We start from the raw sequence: 24,630 nt of genomic DNA on the forward strand, positions 1-24,630 counted from the left end.
CCTAAAGTCCCTTTTTGTCTAGTGGGGCGACTTGCAGCCCCAACAGGAGACCAAAGTACATCTTCCAGCACTTCGGGGGTTCAGATCTTCGCCCCGAACGTGGAGCGCGGGGGGGGGGGGACGGGTTCCCTTTTTACTCCCCCTCCGAGCGGACCCGCTGGAAGCCCACAGTCCCCGCCGCGCCGAGAACCCCACGGGCCCCCCCTCCCTGCCCCCTCCCACTTCCCCTCCCTGCCCCCTCCCCCTTCCCCTCCCCCTTCCCCTCCCCCCCACTGCCGCTCTTCTGCGCCTGCGCCGCTCCAGCCGGCGCGGGGCTCCTCCTCCGGGGGCGGGGCCAGCGGCGCGTCATAGGATTGGGCGGCGGGAAGCAAACCAAACGACGCGGAAGTGACGTCGCGGCGCGCAGGCGCCGAGGGCCCCGCCGCGCGGTGGCTGCCGGGCGCCGCAGGCCTCCCCTTCCCCCGCCTTCCGCGCCCGCGCCCGCCCCCTCGGCCGCCCCGCTCCCGGGCGTGACTCGGCACTGAGAGCCCCGGAGAGCCGCCGCGGTCGCCGCCGCCTGCGCCCGGGCCTCGGCCTTCCGGAGCGTCGCCCTCGCCCCCGCCCCCTCCCGGGCCTTCGCCTTCACTTCGGAAGCCGGTGGCGTCGCGGCCGCCCTGCCGGGCCGAGAATGGTGGGCGTGAAGCCGGTCGGGAGCGACCCGGACTTCCAGCCGGAGCTGAGCGGCGCGGGCTCCAGACTCGCCGTGGTCAAGTTCACCATGCGCGGGTGAGGCCGGGCGCGAGCTGCGGGCTCTGCGTGTCGCCGCCTGCTGCCCCACCTTCCCCGGGCCCCGCTCCCTAGCGGCCGCGGCCCCAGCCCCAGCCTCAGCCTCAGCCCCAGCCCCAGCCCCAGCCCCAGGCCGCCGCCCGGGGAGGCCTCGGCTCCCGCGCCGGAGCCCGCGGGGTGCACCGGGGACGCCCGGACGGTGCGGGGCCTGGTCCTCCGGCTCCCCGGCCCGGGAGGCCCCGGCGGCCCTCGTGCACCCGCGGACGGGCTCGGGCCGTGGAGCCCGCCCCCACCCCGGCCCTCCCGGGCCGCCCCCGCTTTCGCCCGTCCACTCCGCTCCTGGGAGCCAGCTGTCACTTGCATCTTAGCAATCCTAAAACCTTGATTCGCCCAACACCTTGGCTTTCTTCCCTACCTGCAATTCTTAAAAAAAAAAAAAAAAATTTAGCTGGGGCTATATCCAACTTACACTGCGTAGCGCTTAGTCGTGAGGCTTCCCGGATGCATTTTAAACCCACGTTGGGCCCGCGTGCTCTTTACTTTTCTTAATGGTTTGGCGACTGGCTTGGCCGGTACCTCCGTGACTTCGGCTCCCCTGTGTGCGCGGCTGCATCGGGTCACCGAAGTTGCAGGAGTGAGTGAGTGGATGCACCGTGTATGCAGGTCTCCAGACACCCGGATTTGAGCTTGATGGTGTGTGGACTCCCATTTTTGACCCGATGGTTTAAAGAGGACAGAAATCTCGAAAGTAGCCCAACCGGCTTTGGTGACTCCCAGCGTAGTTTATTATAGGTCGCAGACAGCTGGAGTTAACGTTCTGAGTGCGCCGCGCACCTGTGTGAGCGTGACGTGTCGGCAGCAGGCCTGCCTGCAGAGCCAGGGTTTCAGAGGGCGTGTTTACCGACCTCCGCCTGTGCAGGCCACTACCTCCTAACTCAGGACGGTCAAACTCCGTTTATCGTGAGGATAAACCCGAGGGTTACTCACGCTTACACCAAGCTGGAGAAATCCACGACATTTATCACTGCTCAGGTGACATATCTCATTGTCCAGGTAACTTGACACCTAAGGCAGGATTTTTTTTTAAAGATTTTATTTATTCATTCATGAGACACACACACACACACACACACACACACACACACACACAGGCAGAGACACAGGCAGAGGGAGAAGCAGGCTCCACGCAAGGAGCCCGATGCGGGACTCGATCCGGGAACTCCGGGGTTACGCCCTGGTCCGAAGGCAGATGCTCAACCACTGAGCCACCAGGGCTGCCCAAGGATTTTTGAATCAGCGTAAAAAGTGATTCGTGGCTGCTGAATGTAAGTGTTGCGTGTATAAGCCGTGGCGTTAGGATTAGGTAGTTTTTGCGCTGGGGGAGGGGTGCAGATAGGAAGACAATTAAGGACTTATTCCTGTGCCAGTCTCTCTCCTACAGAATTGAAAAGGGACATTATACTGGATTTCATAGGGCGGCATGGAGTCCCAGTTTGACATGTGGACTTTCGCATTTACCGAATTGAGGAAGATAAAGATTTCATTATAAAGACGTGGATAAAAGGAGTGTCCGAATTGTATGAATGTGTCTTCCCAGCGATAAGTGATTTTTGTAGTGTCTGTGTTGTTGAGTATGGAGGGACCCCTGTACGATTGTGAAGTGCCTAGGACCAAGTTGGAACAGGGAAGAGATGACTTTTAATGATGAATCTCCTTTTTAGTTTACTTTTCTAATTCTCATCCACAGGAGTGAATAATTTTCATCCCCCAATAATTAATCCTCTCTTTTTCCTTTACCGTAGCGGAAAAAATGACAGTGATAATTTATTAATCGAAGTGAGGAAAGTTGGGAAACTTGCTATTAAGGAAACACTTCCATTAACAATGAGGCAACATTTAACCATAAACAACTGCAGACATTGATTGGCAAAGGACTGTGTGATATGCTTTTAAAAAGGTATTTTGATGCAATGAAAATTTACTTTGTTAAAAAAACTGAGCGCAAAGAAAATGCTTGGATTTAGAGAACTTCTCTATTTATAGGTGATATTTATTAATCTAGTAAGATTGTTTTTGCCTTAAAGTTCTATAATATTTTGGCCATTAGTATTCTTACACAAACTGTGTGTCAGTGTGACCCAACTGGGGTAACTGTGCATCCAGTATTAGACCCTCCAACAACTCTATCCAGTAGATCGTGTAGAAAACCTCTTAGATCAAAGTTAATGTGCCATTTTAGACCAAGAACATAGTTTTCTCTAGCACCTATTTATTTCTTTTCCTACCCTACTTTAAGCCTTATTCCTTCTTCTCCACTTTCACGTTGTATGTAACCTAGTAATTTCATAAAATATTATGCAGATTGTCGCTCTTCTGTCGAAGAATCTTCAAGGGTATCCAGTACTTTCTTTCCTTCTTTTTCTTTCTTTCTTTCTTTCTTTCTTTCTTTCTTTCTTTCTTTCTTTCTTTCTTTCTTTCTTTCTTTCTTTCTTTCTTTCTTTCTTTCTTCTTTCTTTTTCTTGATATGGAATGCTTCATGAATTTGCATGTCATCTTTGTGCAGGGGCCATGCTAATCTCCATATCGTTCCAATTTTAATATATATGCTGCCAAAGTGAGCACTCAAGTTTTTTAATTGTAAAATATATGTAACATGACATTTACCATTTAGCCATTTTTAATGTACAAATCAATGGCATTAACATTCACAATGTTGTACCAACATCATCATTGTTTCCTAGCATTTTTTTCATTGTCTCGGATAAAAGCATTAAATGATGACTGTACCCATTACCCCCAACCTCCCACCCCTAGTAACTTCTTTTTGTATTTATGAATTTGCCTATTCTTGTATACCTCATGTAAGTGGAATTATATAATATTTGTCCTTTGATTTCTGGCTTACTTCATGTAACATGTTTTCAAGGTTCTGACACATGTTGCAGCATGTGTCAGAACTTCCTTTTTGAAGCTAAATATTAATCATTGTATTTTTATATCATATATTGCTTATTCATCTTTTGATAGACATTTCGGTTGTTTGCATCTTTTGTCTATTGTGAGTAATACTGCTTTCAACATTGGTGTGCAAGGATTTCTTTGAGTCCCTGCTTTCAGTTCTTTTTCTTTTTCTACCTGGAGTAGAATGTGGTTGCACCGTTTCTGCATTCCCGCCAGCAGTGCAGGAGAGTTCCAATTTTCTACATACCTGCGAACGTTTTTTATATTTTAATAGCCATCCTAAATGTGTGTGAAGTGGTCTGGTGGTTTTGGTTTGCATTTCCTTAGTGACTAATGAAGTTGAGCATATTTCCTAGTGTTTATTGATCATTTATCTTCCTTGGAGAAATGTCTTTTCAAGTCCTTTGCTCATTTTGAATGAAATGAAAAAAACTTTGGTTTTTTTGTTACTGAATTGTAGGAGCTCTTTACATATTTTGGTTGTTAGTTCTTACATATGATTTATAAATATTTTCTCCTACTGGTTACCTTTCACTTCCTTGGTAGTGTCCTTTGATGCACAAGTCTTTAAATTTTGGTGAAGTCCAATTTATCTTTTGTTGCTTGTGCTTTTAGTGTCATATTCCAGAAATCATTGCCAAGTCCAGTGTCATGAAGATTTAACCCCTATGTTTTCATCAAAGGATTTTGTAATTTTAGCTCTCAAGTTTAGATCTTTTACCCATTTTGAGTTAATTTTTGTATATGCTATAAAGATCCGGGATGCCTGGGTGTCTCAGTGGTTAAGCGACTCTGCCTTCAGCTCAGGGTGTGATCCAGGATCTGGGATCCAGCCCCACATTGGGCTCCTTGCAGGGAGCCTGCTTCTCCCTCTGCCTGTGTCTCTGCTTTTCTCTCTCTGTCTCTCTCATGAAAAAATAAATAATTTTTTTTTAAAAAACAACCAAACATCTACCTTCATTCTTTTATATGTTGATATCCAGGTTTCTGATATCCAGGTTTCCCAGAACCATTTGTTGAAAAAACTGTCTTTTCCCCAGTGAATGGTCTTGGCACCCTTCTCCAGTATTTTTTTTTTTAGACAAAAAGTCATATTTGTGTATTATTTTACATATTTACATATTATTTACTTTCATAAGAGACTTGTTTAAATATTTATTTGGACTCACTGAATCCTTAAAATGATCTTTGAAATTATTCCCCATTTTACAAAGGAGGATTTGAGTCACAGGTTAAATGATTTAAGGTTCCATTGCTGAATGCAGTTTGGATTGTAAAGTGTTGTCCTTGTTCTTCTAGCCTAAGTAGAAATGAAATGCAGATTCATCTCTGTATTGCACAGAGCCTGATGTATTTTAGTAAATATTGCCTCGAATTATTTAGTTATAGTTCTGGTTGCAAACTAGTCTTATGACTTCAGGACATTTCAGTTCACTCTCTGATGTTCTACTCTCTAGCTGTAGAATGGGAATAGTAACGTGTAACCTAACAGTATTGTTTTAGAGGATAAAATTATATATGTGAATCATATACTGTGGTAACATGTTTTTGTAACTTTTATTTCCAAACTGTTACTCATTTTGAATATACTTGGATACATTTGGTGATTTTAAGCAGTGCCAGTTTTGTTATGACTGATGGGTAAGCCCCAGTGCTAAAAGAAAATACATTTTCGGGATCCCTGGGTGGCGCAGTGGTTTGGCGCCTGCCTTTGGCCCAGGGTGCGATCCTGGAGATCCGGGATCGAGTCCCACGTCGGGCTCCCGGTGCATGGAGCCTGCTTCTCCCTCTGCCTGTGTCTCTGCCTCTCTCTCTCTCTGTGACTATCATAAATAAATAAAAAAAAAATTAAAAAAAAAAAAAAAAAGAAAATACATTTTCTTTGCATAAAACTTAGTATGAATGATTTCTTTTTTTTTATTGAAGTCTACTTGGCATACCGTATTACATTAGTTTCGGGTGTACAACGTAGTGATTTAACACGTACTTTACAAAACGCTTACCATAAGCATAGTTACTATCTCTTACCATACAAAGCTATTACAGTATTATTGATCATATTCCCTATGCTGTACTTTTCATCCCCATGCCTACATAACTGGAAGTTTGTACTCCTTGATCCCTTCACCAATCCCCTCCCACCACCACCAGTGTGTTTTCTGTATTTCTGAATCTGTTTCCGATTTTTTTCATTTGTGTATTTGTTTTCTAGATTCCACAGATAAGTGAAATGATATGGAGTATGAATGATTCTTATCTTGAATTTGTGAATGTATCATTTTTATAGATGTATTTACCATATATTGAGTTTTGCTAAATCAGGTCATACTTTGTAGTTGGTTAGGTGTTACTGTTACCATTTGGGAAGAATGTTAATGTGTATTAGGATGTTGAGTTCTAATGGTTATGGTATCTTGTCCATAATACATCTTTCACACACACATACACACGCACACACGATATTAATTATATGTTGCAAAATTGCTGCAAACTGAATTACAGAGATAGCAGCCTCAGTAGTCCATAGGGACCAGGCAGATAATGAGGTAGGTAGCTTTAAGAGAACTAGGGCATGGTGAAGCCTCAGAGAAGAGAATTTTTCTTAAAAGTACACTTTTTAATTGAAGTATAACATGCATGCAAAAATGTACACAAATCATCTGTGTATACTTTGATAAGTTTTAACTAACGTGTACATGAAAAACCTCCACCCCCATGCCCCTCCCACCACCATACTTTCTTCTCATTCTTGAATTCTAACACTACAAATTAGTTTTGCCTGGATTTGAACTTTGCAAAATGGTATCTGTCTGGATTTTTGTAAAGAGCGTATAAATAGTTTTAATCTTGGCGGTTAATTTAGAAATAACAAAAAGCAGTGTGTAGGCCACTGTTTGGGGTTTGGGAAATACCTCTTAAGAGTTGGATTTTGTGATCACATTCTAGCACTGTATTTAATTGTTCTTGACTTTGAAACGAGGAATTGTAGAGCTTAAATGAATTTAAAGCTTTTGTAAATTGTATAACATACGGTAAATGCTCCATGAATGCTAACCATTTTGTGTTATTAATAGGACCAATTATGATTATGCCTGCCCTAATTAAAATATAATTAATCTAGATATTACCTACTTTAAAGTTGTGCCCCACAGAAAAATACTTTTAAAATTTCTCTTCAGGAAGCACATACGTTTTCCTTACCATTTATCAGCAGTGTGTTTACACATGTTATTGCTCAAGGCAGAGCACTGACTACTTTAGCAAATAGTGAAGTGTCAAGTTCATAAAGTAGAATTATTTGTATTATGACTATAAACAAAAATCTTGCTTATGAAACTAACTTGGTGCTTTCAAAGAAAGCTGATCTTGGATTGGATTAGGAGTTAACTGTTCCATTGTGGCCCTGCCATTGACTAGCGTGTCTGATCTTGGGCAAGTCGTTTAACTTTTTTGATCTTCAGTTCTTACTTCTCCGATACTTGTGTTAGGTTAGGCAGTTTTAAGGTTTTAGCTTTGTGGCTTTGGTTCTTTTTGTTTTGGAGAAAGAGTTTTCTGCTGTGTTCTTTTTCCCCAAAAAAACATAAGTCAAAATCCTTCTTTTTCTTTTCTTTTTTTTTTTTAAGATTTTATTTATTTATTTGAGAGAGAGAGAGAGAGAGAGAGAGAGAGGCAAAGACACAGGCAGAGGGAGAAGCAGGCTTCATGCACATCAAGCCTGATGTGGGACTCAATCCCGGACTCCAGGATCACACCCTGGGCTGAAGGCGGCGCTAAACCTCTGAGCCACCAGGGCTACCCCCAGAATCCTTCTTACATACCCATTTTACATACTATTATTTATTTTTTTTTAAGATTTTATTTATTTATTCACGAGAGAGACACAAAGAGGCAGAGACACAGGCAGAGGGAGAAGCAGGCTCCACGCAGGGAGCCCGACATGGGACTTGATCCTGGATCTCCAGGATCATGCCCTGGGCTGAAGGTGGCGCTAAACCGCTGAGCCACCGGGGCTGCCCCCATTTTACATATTAGATTTAACAGATAATCTTTCTGTCAAAGAGAGGTTCAGAGGTAGAAAAGGAACTTTTTTTTTCTTTTTTAAACCCCTGGATTAGATGATCTCTAGTCACTTAGAAGTTCAGAGGCTCTGTGACTATATATTACTTAAGGCTGTGAATTAACGGCTACACAAGAGAAGGAAGTATGATCCTGAAATTCAGGCATATTTGGGGCATAATATTTTAAAGATTGATTGATTGATTTTAGGGGAGGCGAAGGGGGCAGAAGGAGAGAGAGTCTCAAGCAAACTCCTTGCTGAACGTGGAGCTCGACATGGGGCTCAGTCTGACAACCCTGAAATCACGACCTAAGTCAAAACCAAGAGTTGGACACTTAACTGACTGTACCACCCAGGTGCCCCGGGACATAATATTTTAGATATGAGAAAGGTCATAGACAATCTAGTTCCTTTTCATTTTACATGGAGAAATTGAGTGACTTGCTCATGAGTTCAGGTAATAATGGAAATTTGAGTTTATTCTTAAATGCTAATATTAAGCAGGCAAACATCTTACTTAAAATAAGCAGTCAATTCACTTGAATGATTATAGTGTGAAAGTATGCCATTGTATTTATTTCTGCTTCTGTGTTCTATGACTTATTTTGATTTTTGACTATAAAGTTACAACCTGTGATGGCTAACTAAAACAGAGGATTTAGATATGGTTAAAGTTTGAAAAGGAAAAGTTATCTTAGTACAGTTATTTTATCTACAAGAAGTGTAGATAGAAGTGGGGTTGTTTTGTTTCATTTTGTTATTTTAACACTAGTTAGTTCATACATGCCGAGTGAATAGAGTGATGATGTCAGTATAATGTGAAAGTTGTGGTGGTTTGTATTTTATTTTTCCTAGGTAGCGAGGAGTAGAACTAGAACCTTAGATAGAAAGGAGGCAAGCCCTCAGCTATACAGGTAAGCTTCCTGAAAGGTTTATTTTAAGAAACTTAAAGTTAATAAAATGAACATGAACATGAACACTTGTACTCAGCACTTACTCCCTCAAGGGGTTATTTCTCAGTATTGCACTTCCTCCTGCAGCCCCACTGGCTTAGAGCTCCACTTCCACCTGGAGGACTGTTACAGCACCTGAAATGTGCACTTCCATTGTTTTTGTTTATTTAAAAAAATTTTTATTTTTTTTAGATTTTATTTATTCATGAGAGACACAGAGAGAGGGAGAGAGGCAGAGACAGGCAGAGGGAGAAGAAGGCTCCATGCAGGGAGCCCGATGTGGGACTCGATCCCGGTGATACTCCAGGATCATGCCCTGAGTGGAAGGCAGATGCAGATGCACTTAACCACTGAGCCACCCAGGTGTCCTGTTTTTATTTTAAATATTCTCTGGGGTAGCCTCTAGGTCTGAGCCACCTACCTGACTGTCCCAAGTATCTCCTGAGTACGGTACTATTTTTTGTTAGGGATGTTTTTACAAAGTTGAGTGGGTTAAATGGTTTGCCTCAGTCCTATTTTTCCCAAACGTCTTCTTACTTTGAATACATGCATTTGCAGAAGGGAGATTTTTTTTTCAGGAATGAATATATTGTGGTGTAGCATAAATAGGTGTGCTTCATTTGGGACACTTGTTTAAATGCAGTTAATGTTAAATCCTCTAGTCTCAGGTTGTTTAATATTTTAAAATAAAGGTACCAGTTCATCCTAAAATAACAAAGGATACAGAAGTATGAATAATTAAAAAAAATCTCCACTAAACTGTCTTCCTTTTCCAGTCATACTTTGCAGAAGTAATTAACTGATTATTGGGTGGTGAACCTAATGTGTGTGTATACAAACATCTTTATAATGTGGTAATAGAGAATTTTATTATGAGACTTAGTTTCCTTTTAAGCAGTACAGATTTACAAATTATCCTTATCTCCTGGTATTAATGTGTCATAACATTTTAAATTATTTTGCGGTTGATTGTCATTTAGATTATTTCTAATTTTTTGTTATAAACATTGCATTGAACTTTGTTACACATACTGTGAGAATGAGTGTTAAGGTAGGATATGATGTATAGAAATGAGATTGTTGAATCTTGAGTTGTGTTCATTTAAGATTGACAGATAATGATTAATGGCAAAAAGGATCTAACAGTTGGTACTCTTATCCATAATGTTTAAGACTTACTGATAACTGGAAGTATTTTGCTAAACTAAATATAGATATAGTTACTGTAAATGTTTATTTCTTTATAATTTGGTCTCAGGACCTATTTGAGGATTGTTAGATCTAAAAATCTACTTTCAGAAGCATGAGGTTTAATATTTAAGAATTTAATTGGTTATTTTCTTAGCTTTTTTGGTGTGAGGCTTAACAATGGCACGGGATGAAAATACTGATTAAAATTTTAAGACTAGAGAGATAATCATAGCTTGAGGATGAATATTTGTGAGTTTGAACATTTTGTGCTTCAGAATTTGCTTCTCCTTGTGTTCTTATCTGCTCTTCCCAAGATTTTTTCTCTACTTTTATTGAGATGCAACATAGTACACAATTATAAATGTATAGCTTAATGAATTTTCATAAATTGAACACACATGCCCACGTAATCAGCTTCTGGACAGAGCATCACTAGCCTTTTGAAATCTCTCTCATGACCTAATCCTGTCATTAACTCTCAGAAAGGTAACCTTTGTCCTGATTTATAGTACCATTGATTTGTTTTGCCTGTATTTGAACTGGTGCATAAATGGAATCATATAATGTACTACTTGTCTCAGTATTATTTGTGAGGTTGATCCATGTTTCTGCATGACATTTTACATCACTCATTTTCATTGTTGCTTAGTATTCAACTGTATGAGTAACTGAAGTTAATTTGCACATTCTATGTTGATAGGAATTTGAGTAGTTTCCACTTTGGGCTATTAGAAATATTAATACTATCAATATTTTTTCAAATGCCCCGAGACAAACATATCTAGACAGTTCTGTTGTTTATATACCTCAGAAATGCTCAGTAGGGAGGCATAAATCTTGGTGTAGCAGATACTGCCAGTTTTCTTTACCCTACCCCTTTGTTATACCAGTTTGCACAGTCACAGTTCAGTTGCTCCACATTCTTGGTAATACTTTATTCTTTTTTGTGTTAGCTATTTTGGTGGGAGTAGTTTTAATTTGCATTTCCTTGGTTTCCCTAGTGACTAATGAAATGAGGTATCTTTTCATATTTATTGACTGTCATGATAACCTCATTTGTCAAGTACCGGTTTAAGAGTTTACCCATTTTCCTTTTGGGTGTCAGTCTTGTTCTTACTGATTTGTAGGAATTCTTTACATATTAGCAGTGTAAGCCTTCTGATATGTTTTACAGATTTTTTTAAACCAGTCTGTGGGGTCTTTTCACTCTCTAAATGGTATCTTGCTACAGGTAGGTCTTCTATTTTCCAGTTTATCAAGTATATTCCAGTGTATCAGTTATTTCCTTTTTTCTTTGGTGCTTTTTGCGTTTTAAGATATCTTTGCTTATTCCAAAGTTTTGAAAGTATCATTTGTATTTTTTCTTAAAACTTATTTTTTTTTTAAACCTTATGTTTTACCTTTCACATTTAGATCTGTAATCCATCTGGAATTGGTTTTGTGTGTGGTGTGAGGTATAGGGGCCAATATTCATTTATTTTTCCCATGTGAGTATCCAGTTGACCCAGCACTGCTTATTGAAAAGACCATTCTTTCCCTACTGCAGTGCTGTGTCATATGTTTGATAAATCAGGGTACTCTGTATAGGATGAGTTTGTTTCTCTTTTCTTTCTTTTCTTTTACATTCTTTCATTCTTTCATTCTTTTACATTGGTCAGTTTGTTCTTGTATCAATACCGTACACCCTTAATATATAAAACTTTGTGATGGTTCTTAATATCCAGTAATGTAATTTTCTCAGCTTTGGACCTCTGCAAAAAAAACCTACTGGGATCTTACATTGACTGTAAAGATCGAATTTAGGAGAATAGACATCTTGACACTATTGAGTTTTCCAATTTATAAGCATAGTATATTCCTCCTTTTATTTCCATCTTTAATTTCTTTCGGTGAGAACAAAGCTATAAGACAACATCATTAGACTTTAAAACTATATCTGGGGGTAGCCCGGGGGGCTCAGTGGTTTAGTGCTGCCTTTGGCCCAGGGCCTGATCCTAGAGACCCGGGATCAAGTCCCGTGTGGGGCTCCCTGCAGGGAGCCTGCTTCTCCCTTTGCCTGTCTCTCTCTCTCTCTCTCTCTCTCATGAATAAATAAATAAAATTAAAAAAAAAAAAACTATCTGTAGTCATTAAGACAATGTGGTATTGATGCCAGTGTATCCAAATAATCTAGTGGAAAAGACTAGAAAGACTAAAGCCAGGATGATCAGATTTTGTTTGATTTCATATTTTAATAACAAACTCTTTAGAGCAGAAATTAATACAGTCTTTGGTGGGGTTTTTGTTTTGTTCTTTTACCAAGCGTGTATTTTACCTTTCTCACAGGTGTGGACCATGTTTAAGGATTGCCCCAGCATTCAGTTCTATGAGTAATAAGTATCCACAGGCAGTTTTCTTGGAAGTAGATGTACATCAGTGTCAGGTAAGGGAAAGGAGTCCTTTAAAAAAAATTTTACATTGGTTTGAAATTCAACATTGTTATCGTCCTTTGTTTCTCTCTGCACATAGTACTTATTTGAATATATTCAAATCTTATATGGACATGAATTATTACAATGTCATTTTGGTGTATTAGTTAAGAAGGATAGTCCAATATTCTTTCTGGGTTTGTTTATATTAATATCTTTCTGATGTAAAACTAGTAAGCTGTTCAACTAATCAGTCATCTCGAAGTCCTTTGTTTTACATTTATTATCTTTTGCAAATCGAGAATAGTAACTTTTATTCCTGAGGCATTGCTTGATTCCAAAGCCATGGCAGAGAATTCTTGGTTATAGTTTGATTTGAATTGATCAATTTGGAAGTTTCAAAGCTGCATACTCAGCAGAAACTGAAAGTGTTAATTACTGTTGATTGAGACACAGTGTTATGGGGAGATTGCCCTGATTACTTAGTTGGAATGGCTCTGTGACAATTCTCTGTTTGCAAATGTGGAAATATGGAGGAGGAGTTATGGGAAAAAATTTTGAAGTTTCCTTCCAACACTAAAAATGTAGTCTTTAATTCTGACTAAGGAATAGTTGTGTAGCTCTTCTTTTTGGTGAGGTTTTGTCTTTAATACATTTCTGAGTATGAAAATATTTTTTTTTGAAAATATTTTTAAATATTGTAATAGTATAAAATATTTTTAAATATTATAATAGCTTAAATATAAAATAAAATATAATTATATAATATTAAATATATAATAATTATATATAATATAATACATTAAATATAAAAATTAAGTTTAAATATTATAATAGTTTAAATATAATATTCAATTATAATATAATTAAATATAGTAAAATTATAGTTAATATGATATATTTATAATAAAATATATTTTAAAGATAATATATAAATGTATATGATATATAATATGTAATATATAAAAATATAATAGTTTATAATATAAATATTATAATAGAGGTTTTGTCTTTAATACATTTCTGAGTATGAAAATATTTTTAAATATTGTAATAGTTTTTAAATATAATATAATTTAAAATATAATATAATTATATAATATAATCTTAAAAATTATAATAGTTTTAAGTATATAGTTTAAAATATTTTAACTATTTTAAATATGATATATTTGTTATATAAATAATTTTATAATAATTAAATATTATAATAAATATATAATATATAATATGGTTATATTATAATAATATAATTAAAAATTATAATAGTAATTTGGGGTTTGGTTTAAACCCTATAATACTGCTGTCAGCACTTGCCCTTATTTCAGTATTCACTCTCTCTACTCTGGAAGTACTCTGTTCTGGAGCTTTGTTGTCCAGTATGGTAGCCACTAGCTACATGTGGTTATTGCGCACTTGAAGTGTGGCAAATCCAAAAGTGCTGTTAAGTGTAAAATACACAGAGGATTTTGAAGGCTTAAAATGAAAAAAATGTAAAATATGTCATTAACTTTTTACATTGACCACGTTGAAAATGCAGATATTGGATTCATTAAAAATATTATTAAAATTGATTTCGTTTGTTTCCCGGTACTTTTTTCTTGTGGATACTGGCAACTTATAATTTGGTGTATAGCCCACATTTGTGTCTTACATTTCTTTTGGACAATACTGTTTTAAAATGTCAGTCATGTTGTTTGTTTTTCAATTTTTGAGGTTTAGAGAAGACATCTCTATGTAAATTTTGTGCTTTTTTTCTTTAAACAATGTAGTAGTACCTCTTCATAGTTTTCGAATATGCAAGATGACAAATTTGCTTTACTATTTCCTTTATACTTATTAAAAGTAAGTCATAAGTTAGGGGTTAATTAGCTAATTTCCACTCAGTTTTATAATATTGTGGAGTTAGAGCAGAATTTTAGAAGATAGATGTTGCATTGCATTTGATGGGAGGCCAAAGTCATTTCTGTAAGTAGAGTTGGGTGAGGATGTTACTTCATTTTCATGGAGAGATGGGCTGGCTACTGGTCTTCAGTCTGTACTTTTTCCTAGTAACAGTGGTTTGTGTTGACATATCAATACACTTTTTGGCTTCTCCATTTAAGAGACAGCACGTAGTTATAAAAGAGCTAGCTGATGTGTGAAGCATAATTTCTGTACTGGAAGCTAATTGTTCTACTGGAGGATGAAGTGTTTAACACTAAAACAGATAAAAATGCATGTTCTTCATTGGGAACGTAAGGGTAATATAGCTATGCCCTCAGTAATAGGTCTACTTTTTCTTAAACAATTGGGAATAAATTATTTTATGTGGTTTTTGTTCATGCTTGTGATAACTTCTATAGGGATGTAGAATGAAAAATTAAAGTGGTTTAAGATAAATTTTAATTCATTAATGGCTTCTCACTTGCCAATTCTAGGGAACAGCTGCCACCAACAATATATCAGCAACACCTACATTTCTGTTTTTTCGAAACAAAGTGAGAATTGATCAATATCAAGGAGCAGATGCTGTTGGATTAGAAGAAAAAATCAAGCAGCACTTAGAAAATGACCCTGGAAGCAATGAGGACACAGATATTCCCAAAGGCTATGTAGGTAGACTTAAAAGTGAAATCATGATATATCTCTTGTCATTATTTGGTTAAAATGAAATTGACTTATCTTTTGCTAGTTAAGAATACTTTTAAAGAAGATCTTTAAAAGTAATTCCATTAGCTTACTATTGGGGTTTTTGTTTCTCTTGTATGTATTACAATCTTAAGCCCTCATCACAAACTATTTTTCCTAAATAATTTTCTTTACGACTTTTTAAAAAAATCTTTCTGCATTGTCTTAATAGCCAGTTTTAAACACTTAATCATTTTATATATATATACACATTTAATTTTCATCTTATTATTATATATAATATGGATGTTTTACTTATGTGTAATTTAAAAACTATATCTATGTAATTTTCCCCAAAAATGTGAAGAAATGTACATTGGAAAATTTTTCAGTTTTAGACAATTGTGTAAAATAATATGTAAATTTTAATGTGTGACTTTTATATGAACTCCATTTCCTGCCACTTCCTATAGTTTTCTCTCTTTTATTTTTTTTTTTCTCTTTTTTAATGTATCCTCTCTTGCTCCTCTTTTTTTCTGCTTAAGAAAAAAAACTACTTATTTTGTTGTAGGGTCCTAGCCTTTGCTATTGGATATGTTTTTCTGAGTTTTAAGAGTGAGTTGTTGCTCAAATGATAACCTGAAGACTTAGGAACTTAAAAGTGTTTGGAAATTACATAATACAAATAGTTATAATTCAGTATCTTTATTATTTGAAAACTATTCAGGAAGGAACCAAATTCAGAAGTAGCCCTTCATGGTAACCGACTCATTTATGCAAATTAGTTAATCCTCCATACCAAAATATATATTTGCGTATATCTTTCCTAATTTTTATTGTTCTAAAAATGTTTTAGAACATTGTTTTATTGTTCTAAAGTTAATGGTGATAACAGATCAGAAATGAACTTTAAAAAAAAAATGTTACCTCAAGTTAAAGCTAATATATGAAAGAATGTGTATCAAGTATAATACAGCAGATCTGTGTCATGGGCTACAAGTCCTTTCTGTAAAGTCCCTTAAATTCATACTGAATAAGGAGACTCTCTAGTCAGATAAATATGAGAGATTTGTGTGTTGGGGACTGAGTGTTCTGTCTTCAAAAAGTGTCTTTAACATGTACTAGCATTATTTGAGTTAGGCACAATTAATATGTTTAAAACAAAAGTGTTAGGTAAAAATTTGAAATTGTAATACCCAGTTAGAAAGTATGAACATGTTGTATAAGTTAGGGTTGTGACACCTTTTGGAAAATTTTGGAAATTATTTGACTTGTAAACTGTTGTGGTTACATCTTTGTGAATTTTTTTCCTTTATTTACTAAGGGTTTTTGCGTGAAAAGGTCTTATGAGCACAGCAGTCCTGCTGCTTAGCTGGAGGGATACTTCTTTACACATCAGTTAAGTGTGATTATTAGTGTTTTGGCCGCAGGTAGGAAATAAGCAGGAAAAAATGAAGTTTTAAGAAAGTTAAAAAATTTAGTTTTTATGCAAATGTTATGAATACGGTGTGAAAACCTATTAAAAACACTTTCAAAAAATAAATTAATTAAAATATTTTCATTTTTTCCATCAGGTGTCAATCAAGACATTAAAGGTTTTGAACTATACATCTATAAGATTATTAAATATTTAAGATTGGTAATGTGTTTCTAAGAATATCATTCTCACAACACAAATAGAAACTTAATGGGAGTAAGTCAATGAATGAAAGCCTGTATCTTAAGTAAATTTAAGTATAAGCATTGCAAAAAATGTATTGACAATTTTAAAATAAAATTTTGGTTTTAAAGACTTTCAGTTATGTTGTAACACTGAGAGGCTATACAGTTATTGATTTTATACATCTGTAGTTTTAGAACTCCTAATTTGATTGAAGCCAGAGTAAGAGGGATAGGCTTATCTTTTTTTAGAGGGGTTTGAAATACTGCCATAGATGTAAGCATGATATAACATTAAGAATCATAACAGTTCTTATTCAGAAGTAAGAGTGTTTCTGTGAATATAATGACTTTGAGTTTTTAAAACATTGATTAAAGCATTGGGAAAATTGAAAACATTCTCTCTTTTCTCCCATATTTGTTAAGTGTACCCAGTGTGACTTCAGATGCAACGAGAGGGCCTCAATATCAAGTCTCCTACCCCGCCCAGAAGTTTGAGTTCTGGGTGCTCTGGAATTGAACTTGGATTTGCATATGTTCTGGATCTTGAGGCTTACTCATCTATTTTAGTATTCTGATCTCTGAACTATAGATTTTAGACTACAAATTTTGTCATCGTTCATCAAAACGAAATGAAACCTTAAGTGACTCTAATTTGTATAGTAAGACAGATCTTTCATTAAGCCAAACTGGAAGCATGGAAAGGTTTTTCTGACTTCCTGTGTGTGTCTTATGTTAGATTTTCCCCCTCCAAAAAAGAACAATGAAATTTATTAAAACACACTTGACAGAGCAGTAGTACAACAAACACATATGCGATTCACCTGTGTTTCATCAGTTGTGAATATTTTGCTATTTTTGCTTTCTTAATATTTACTTATACACTTTTACCTTCTGCAGAATCATTTAAAAGAAACTGTGGACAAAATATGTTGGTTCATCTCTAAATATTTTATTAGCCTGTAGCTTCTAAGAACAAGAACATTCATTTACATGACCATGATAGCATTGTCACTCCTAAGAAATTTAACAGTGGTACAGAATACTTATAGCCTATGTTTACGTTTTCTTAATTATCTCTGGAATATTCCTTTTTTTTTTTTTTAAGATTTTATTTATTTGAGAGGGAGAGAGAGAGCGCGAGAGCACAAGTGGAGAGAGGGGCAGAGGGAGAGGGAGAAGCAGACTCACCGCTGAGCAGGGAGCCCCTACAGGGGCTTGATCCAGGACCCCTGGATCATGACCTGAGCTGAAGGCAAGAGCTTAACTGACTGAGGCACCGAGGTGCTCCTCCAGAATATTTTTTATAGCTCTTTTTCCTCCATTTAGGATCAAGTCAAGGATCATTCATTGCACTTAAGTTGTTCTCTTTAGTGTTCTGGAAACTTCTGTCTCTTTTTTTTGTTTTGTTTTTTGCTTTTGTTCATGACTGCCTTTTTTTGAAAGTTTAAACCAATACCACTCTAATAGAGTAGCTACTAGGTACATGTCGCTATTTTGCATTTGTTACATGCCTAGTGCAACTGAGACACCAAATTTTAAATTTTATCTATTTTTAATTAATTTAATTTTAAATTGCCACATGTGGCTAATGGCTATCTTATTGTACAGCGCAGGTTGAGACCATCTGTCTTCTATAATGTCCCACAATCTGGATTTGTCTGATTGTTTTCTCATTATTTTCTCATTGGCAAGCTGATTCCATAGGTAGTGTATTTATTTATTTCCAATGGCATATTTCTAGAATATGTCAGTTTGCAGTTAGGTCAGATATAATGCCAGTTTGTCCCAGAGAGTGTTGTATAACAAAGCACTTTAATGCATGTGTTGGTGATACTTGTTTTGTGTGTCCCACGGGGGGAAAAAAAAATAAATGTTAAAACAACTTTAAGTCACCTAGTTTATTTTTCATCATTAAGATACTATGACTGCAATGTTGTCTTCATGCTTGGGGTCTTAATCCTAGATATAATATTGAAGAGGTATCTTGGTAGAATGGAAAATGTGTTTAAAAGATTTGTCAAAACTACCCTTTCAAGGCAAATGTTCTTAAAGTTTAGAGTAATTCTAGAATGGCACTTTGCTTTACAGTGCTACTTTATCCCTCTACTGCTCCTCCACCCCGCTGCTTTTAAATTGGCTACAGTGTGTTACCCTGAGCAATAGGGTTAACATCTACAGCGTAACATTTAATAAATTCAAAATAACATTTTGGCTTTAAAAGCATTTAGGTCACTCCATGAATAATTAAGGATCTATACTAATGGATTCTTACCATATTGATAATAATGACCTGACATAATTATTTGACATTAAAAAGCTTTCTTTAGAGTGATATATACTCTTTCAGAATGATATACATATGCATTAGTATCTGTATAAAAAAATAGAGCACTCGTTGTGATAGGTGAATGTGTAAATGATAATCTGTAGTACTTGGTAAACTTCAAAATTAGTCCTTGTTTAGTAGATGAAATGGATACTTTTCTAGAAAAAAAGGGTTTATCAAAATCAGTTCCATTATAAGCAGAACTCCTAAATAGACCAATCACCATAGAGGAAATAGAGAAAGTTGTTAGAGACCTCTACCATCAGGGTCAAGGGAACTTCAAAGGAAATTTTACCAAATCTTTAAAGATCAGATAGTCTAGTGTTATTCCAACTTTCAAAGACTATATATAAAGAGGGAAAACTTCTAAATTTTTTTTAAGTAAATATGACATTGATCCCAGAATCTGACAACGTTTGCACCAAAAAAAGCTAACGATGGGTTACAATTAGGAACAGTTGTTTTGAAGTTCTGAAAATATTAGTAAACAAAATTCAGTGATCTAGAGAAAGATTCTGATCTCCTAATATGTAGAAAAGGCATTTGACAGAATTCATTACCCATTTATTCCAAAAGCAATCAATAAAATCTTTATGAGAGAGCACCAGAGGCACACTCATTAAAGCCAGGAGAAGGGACGATCACTGTCAGAACTCTGGTGTGGTGTGGGACTACCCACCAACACATACGCGGGAGACAGGAAAATGTTAAATGATGCCATGGGGAAGCAGCACAATCCAGAATATTAGAAATCTATAGGTACTAAGTGACCATAGATGAAAGGAGATTTGAGAGACATTAACCAAATACAGTGTACGTTTTTTGAACTCTTATTTCCAACTGTAAAACATTTATGAGACAACTGAAGAAATGTGAACATGGAAATCTGTTAATGACTAAAGTATTAACTCGGTTTAGTTATAATTATATTGAGGATTTCTTTTAGAGTCCTTATCTCTTAGAAATGTTCATGAACACACTGAAATGTTCATGAATGAAATGAAGACATGTCTAAGATTTATTTGAAAATGGGAGGAGGGGGTAGGGACTGCTTGCGATGTAAAGATGAAATAAGAGTGGCCATGAGTTGATTATTGTAACTGGGAGGTGAGTACGAGAGGTTCACTGTGTTATTTATTTATATATGTTTGAAATTTTCCATAATAAGTGTTCTAATCCTTATTTGTTATTTATCTTAAATGTAAACTGTTTATGAATATAGGTTTAAGGAGTACATGACCACTAGAAGAGGGAGGTCGGCTTTCTTTGGATCTTATGGATATTTTCATTTGCATATTTTGCACAGCAAATCACTGGTAATAAAAAAGTACAAGCCAACATTTTATAATCTTCACATTAAAAACTTAGTTTTTGATACTTTATCAAGTGGGCTAAGCCTAGATTTGGCTTTAATAGTGATAGAAATGAATAATCCCTTCATTTCAGAAGTTGAAATGAAGGGATTATTGTAAAAATTTTAGTAACTATTTTAAAAGAGAAATTTTCTTTAAAATTGCCTACTTTAGAGAGAATCATGTATTTACATTTTGGTTAGCTTGTTAGACCAAATCCAAGTGCTTTGCCTAAAGTCTTGGTTTAATTTTTTCAGATGGATTTAATGCCTTTTATTAACAAAGCTGGCTGTGAATGCCTTAATGAAAGTGATGAGCATGGATTTGACAACTGTTTACGAAAAGATATGACCTTCTTGGAATCTGATTGTGATGAACAGGTAATTGAATACTTAAAGCTTGTAGGGATCATCAATATTTATGCCTGCTCTGGGTTCTTTATTATGTTTCCATCTCATTGTTTTATGTTTCTCCTCAGATGACCACTTCTTTTCCTTTTTGTAAGTTTCCGTTTCTTTGATGGTATAGACCCACCTCCTTTCTCTGTTCTGTGCAAACTGCCAGGTGCATTACACAGAATCTCAGAATTTTGGAATGGCCCCACTAATGAATTGAGCGTTCACCACCTTAAGTCCTTATATTCATTCTTGACCTGTCTTCCATATTTTGTTTTTTACCTCACCCAAATGAATTTGTACCTGAGAAATAAAGACTAATTAGAGGAGCACTCCCTGTGTACCTGGTCTTCACTCCCAGATGTAAATCTCTCTTGTACTTCCCAATACTTCCCTGTGTTGTCACAGAGGAAGTAGCGTAGTACTACCTTGATCAAGCCATCATTATCTTCATCTTGAGTGTTACTTTCCTTAATTTACTTTCTAATCCACTGTCTCTGCTTTGTCTCCATTTCAGTTTATCTTCCACATGCTCATGAAAGTCATTCCTCTGAAACATAAATCCAGGGGCACTTGGGTGGCTCAGTTGGTTAAGTTTCTGCCTTTGGCTTAGGTCGCGATCCCTGGGTCCTGGATCAAGCTTTTCGTCAGGCTCCCTGCTCAACGGGGAGTCTGCTTCTCCCTCTCCATCTCCCCTGCCCCACAGCTTGTGTGCACTCTCTCTTTCTCTCAAATAAGTAAAATCTTAAAAAAAAAAAATGAAACATGAATCTGATCATGCTTCTCTTGAAAGAGTTAAATGATTCTTGTTCACAGACTTCAGGAAGAGGATGTCAGATTCTTGCTGACTTGATCTATTTCTAGCTTTCCATTCTCTTTTCTTCACCTATAGTTCAAATTTCTATATATGTGCCATGCTTATTATTTTTTGACACACTATTATAGATCAAGTATAAAAAGCATTTATATAACCAAAGGAAGTAGTCTGGTTATTTTCTTAGGCAAACAGACCACAATGATCCTGAAATCATAAATTCAGATTCCATGTTTGCTCTAACCATAGCTACCTTACTGAACAGCTTTAGGAATGTTGTTTACACTTGTGTTCCTTGTCAGTGGTGCCCTGAATATAATGTGATGATGCATATCAGCAGAACTGACCACAGCTTCCCTGAGATCTTCCTGCCAGGAAAATCTTCCTTCTAGGGCAGAAGCATAGATATGTACATCAGGCACAATTTCAGCTGGAATGTGAAGACTTTTGGGCCCATTCCAGACTTTTCCAGGGCCACCACTGAAAAAGTTAACCAGGCCATGTGTGTGAATGTTCCCGATGACCCAGAGCACTTAGGCGCCAGAAGGCAGTGGAGGGACGAGTGTCTCCTGAGACTGGCCAAGTTGAAGAGGCAGATGCAGTCCCAGTAAAGCTTCCTGCTGAGCTCCCATCCTTCGTAATTGGGAGTCCTCACTGGGAGAATCACAAGCACTTAATTGAACCTGGAGGCCAGGTGGTCTTCATGCAGATTCAATGGCAGGGCCACAGCGGTGGGGCTGAGGGGTCCTCTCATCACTCCCTGGCCTTGCGTGTCACAGCTGCACTGGATTCTGAGGGCTGTTGACTCCCTGCAACTTGGGCAAGCAAGAGAACAAATCGTCTGAAGATTTTCACCTTTTATTTTTAGTGATTCCATACAGCGGCATTTTATAGCCAATGATTGTGGTTTCAAGTTTATTTTAATCTGTAGCAAAGTTTTGTAATGATTTTCTAATCTCTTTCTGAGTACTCTGTGGCCCTGCATTATGAGGCACCTACCTTCATTTTGCTAATGCTTATTCTGAATAAAAGTTTTTCCTTGAAAAAAAAAAAATAGGTCGTAAAACTCAACCTGGAAAGAAGATTGAGCAAATGACTTACGGTTTCTTTTTTTTTTTTTTTTTTTTAAATTTTTTTTTTTAATTTTTTATTCATTTATGATAGTCACACAGAGAGAGAGAGAGAGAGGCAGAGACACAGGCAGAGGGAGAAGCAGGCTCCATGCACCGGGAGCCTGACGTGGGATTTGATCCCAGGTCTCCAGGATCGCGCCCTGGGCCAAAGGCAGGCGCCAAACCGCTGCGCCACCCAGGGATCCCTGACTTACGGTTTCTAAGAGAGGCATCCTGACAGTGTTTCATTATCCCAGCTCCCTTGTGTGGCCTTCTACATTCAATTATTCTGTAGAGCTATTAAAGGTCTTATTGTATTGAGTTTTGGATAATAGAGTGCATCTGAGGGGTAGTTTCTTCACATAACCTGTGCATTGTCTCCAAATTGTCAAGTGATGTGGGTAGATGCTTGACAAACCATCCTATAAAATGTTAAACTTATACACTAAAATACATAGTTTAAATTTTAATTTGAAATCGTTTGATTTTTTTTTTTTTGAAAGAAAGATTGCTTATCACTTTACAGGTCACAAGACCTTAGGTTCTTATGCATATTCTGACCCCTCCCCCCACCTTTTTTTAGTGGGCTCTACAGCCAATGATGGGCTCAAACTCAACCCCTAGATTAGGTTTTGCGTGCTCTACTGACTAAGCTAGCAGGTGCCCCCCCTTATGCGTATTTTTAATTTAATTTATTTCATTAAATTTTGTTGTCATTCCCTTATGTGAATAATAGATGATTGTATTTCTCAAATGTCAGTCTAATCAAGTTACTTTAAACTTAGATTTTTTGTATTACGTTGGTTTTATGAAATGAATTAAATATTTTCTGCCATTGAATTAATAAATCTAAGTACTTAACTGTTGTATGTATTCAGGGTGTTCAAGAGTCCTTTTAAAATGAAACTTTTTATTTTCTTTACAGCTACTTATTACTGTGGCATTTAATCAGCCTGTTAAGCTTTATTCAATGAAATTTCAAGGGCCTGATAATGGTGAGTAATGGACAGCTTTTCTTTAACTTTCTGCTCTGTGGACCTGTTAGCACATATATAAAACTTTTTATTAAATAATACAGGTAAGGGCGTCCAGATGGCTCACTCAGTTAGGCATCTGCTTTGGGCTCAGGTCGTGATTCCAGGGTCCTGGGATCAAATCCTGTAGGTGGTGGTGGTGGTGGGGTCCTTGCTCAATGGGGAGCCTGCTTCTCCCTCTCCTCTCTCTCCTATTCCCCCTGCTTGTGCTCTCTCTCTCAGATAGATGGTTAAAGTAGATAGATATTCCTTGTTTTAGGAAAGATGAAATTTGCTTTGTTTCTAGAACAAAGCAAAGAGATTAATGAATGCAAATAATGTGAGGTTATTAGAAACTAAAATGAAAATTAAAAAAATTTTTTTTATTTTAATCTGAAAACAAAGCACCTCTTTCTTCCAACTGTTGTTCTAAATCAGGATCAGAACTGGGGGAGATTTATATTTCACACTCCTATCATTATATATAATATGTGGGGTTCTAGATCTTCCTACTTACGCTGTTAGTAGTTTCATCTTCTTCCTTACGTATATTATATGTAAACAGGATTGTATAGACTTGGCAGGTAGTGGGGAGGTGGGGACTAGGATTTTGTTTTGTTTTGTTTTCTTCACAATTGGGAGAAATAGCAAACATCCTATTTACCAGATAGCATTCCCTTCTCATTTGTTATTTTAAATTTTTATAAATGTTTCTCATTAGTAAAATTGTATCTTTAGTCTGAAAATACAAAGTATTTGTAAAAGCAGTTGCTTTAGAGATGAGTAAGCAATATGGATGTCTCAAGATTCCTTAACCAGCCACAAAATACAGGTTTTGGATTGTACCCTGAAGTTAAAGTGACTAAGGCATTCTCTAAATGTGATCTAACCACTTAACATATCTTAATCCCTAAGATGAAATTTGGCAATTTGTATAGTTAATTTCCTCTTAGCTAAATGTTGTCACTGGTACTGCTTTTCTCCTAAATAACAAATAGACCAGTTGTTGCC

The 24,630-nt window shown here is 37.0% G+C and overlaps 1 protein-coding gene and 1 non-coding gene across 3 annotated transcripts in view; one reads left to right on the top strand and one right to left on the bottom strand.

The window, feature by feature from the left end:
- The first annotated feature begins 429 nt into the window (after window positions 1-429).
- LOC129514521 (thioredoxin-like protein 1) overlaps window positions 430-24,630 on the top strand; it is a 33,480-nt gene continuing 9,279 nt past the window's right edge. Inside the window, exons 1-6 of one of the 2 annotated variants that reach the window (XM_055333139.1) lie at window positions 430-765; window positions 2,568-2,722; window positions 12,253-12,349; window positions 14,756-14,929; window positions 20,543-20,665; window positions 23,532-23,601. In XM_055333139.1, the coding sequence (XP_055189114.1) occupies window positions 2,709-2,722; window positions 12,253-12,349; window positions 14,756-14,929; window positions 20,543-20,665; window positions 23,532-23,601 (478 nt within the window). In that variant the 5' untranslated portion in view covers window positions 430-765; window positions 2,568-2,708. The remainder of the gene's footprint in view (window positions 766-2,567; window positions 2,723-12,252; window positions 12,350-14,755; window positions 14,930-20,542; window positions 20,666-23,531; window positions 23,602-24,630) is intronic. The other variant, XM_055333138.1, reaches the window with a different exon arrangement.
- On the bottom strand, window positions 3,284-3,387 carry LOC129514669 (U6 spliceosomal RNA). Its single transcript, XR_008665482.1, has one exon. It is a non-coding gene; the product is annotated as a U6 spliceosomal RNA (small nuclear RNA).

This window comes from Nyctereutes procyonoides, unplaced genomic scaffold (genome assembly GCF_905146905.1).
Source record: "Nyctereutes procyonoides isolate TBG_1078 unplaced genomic scaffold, NYPRO_anot_genome, whole genome shotgun sequence".
In the NCBI taxonomy this organism is placed as follows: Eukaryota; Metazoa; Chordata; class Mammalia; order Carnivora; family Canidae; genus Nyctereutes; species Nyctereutes procyonoides.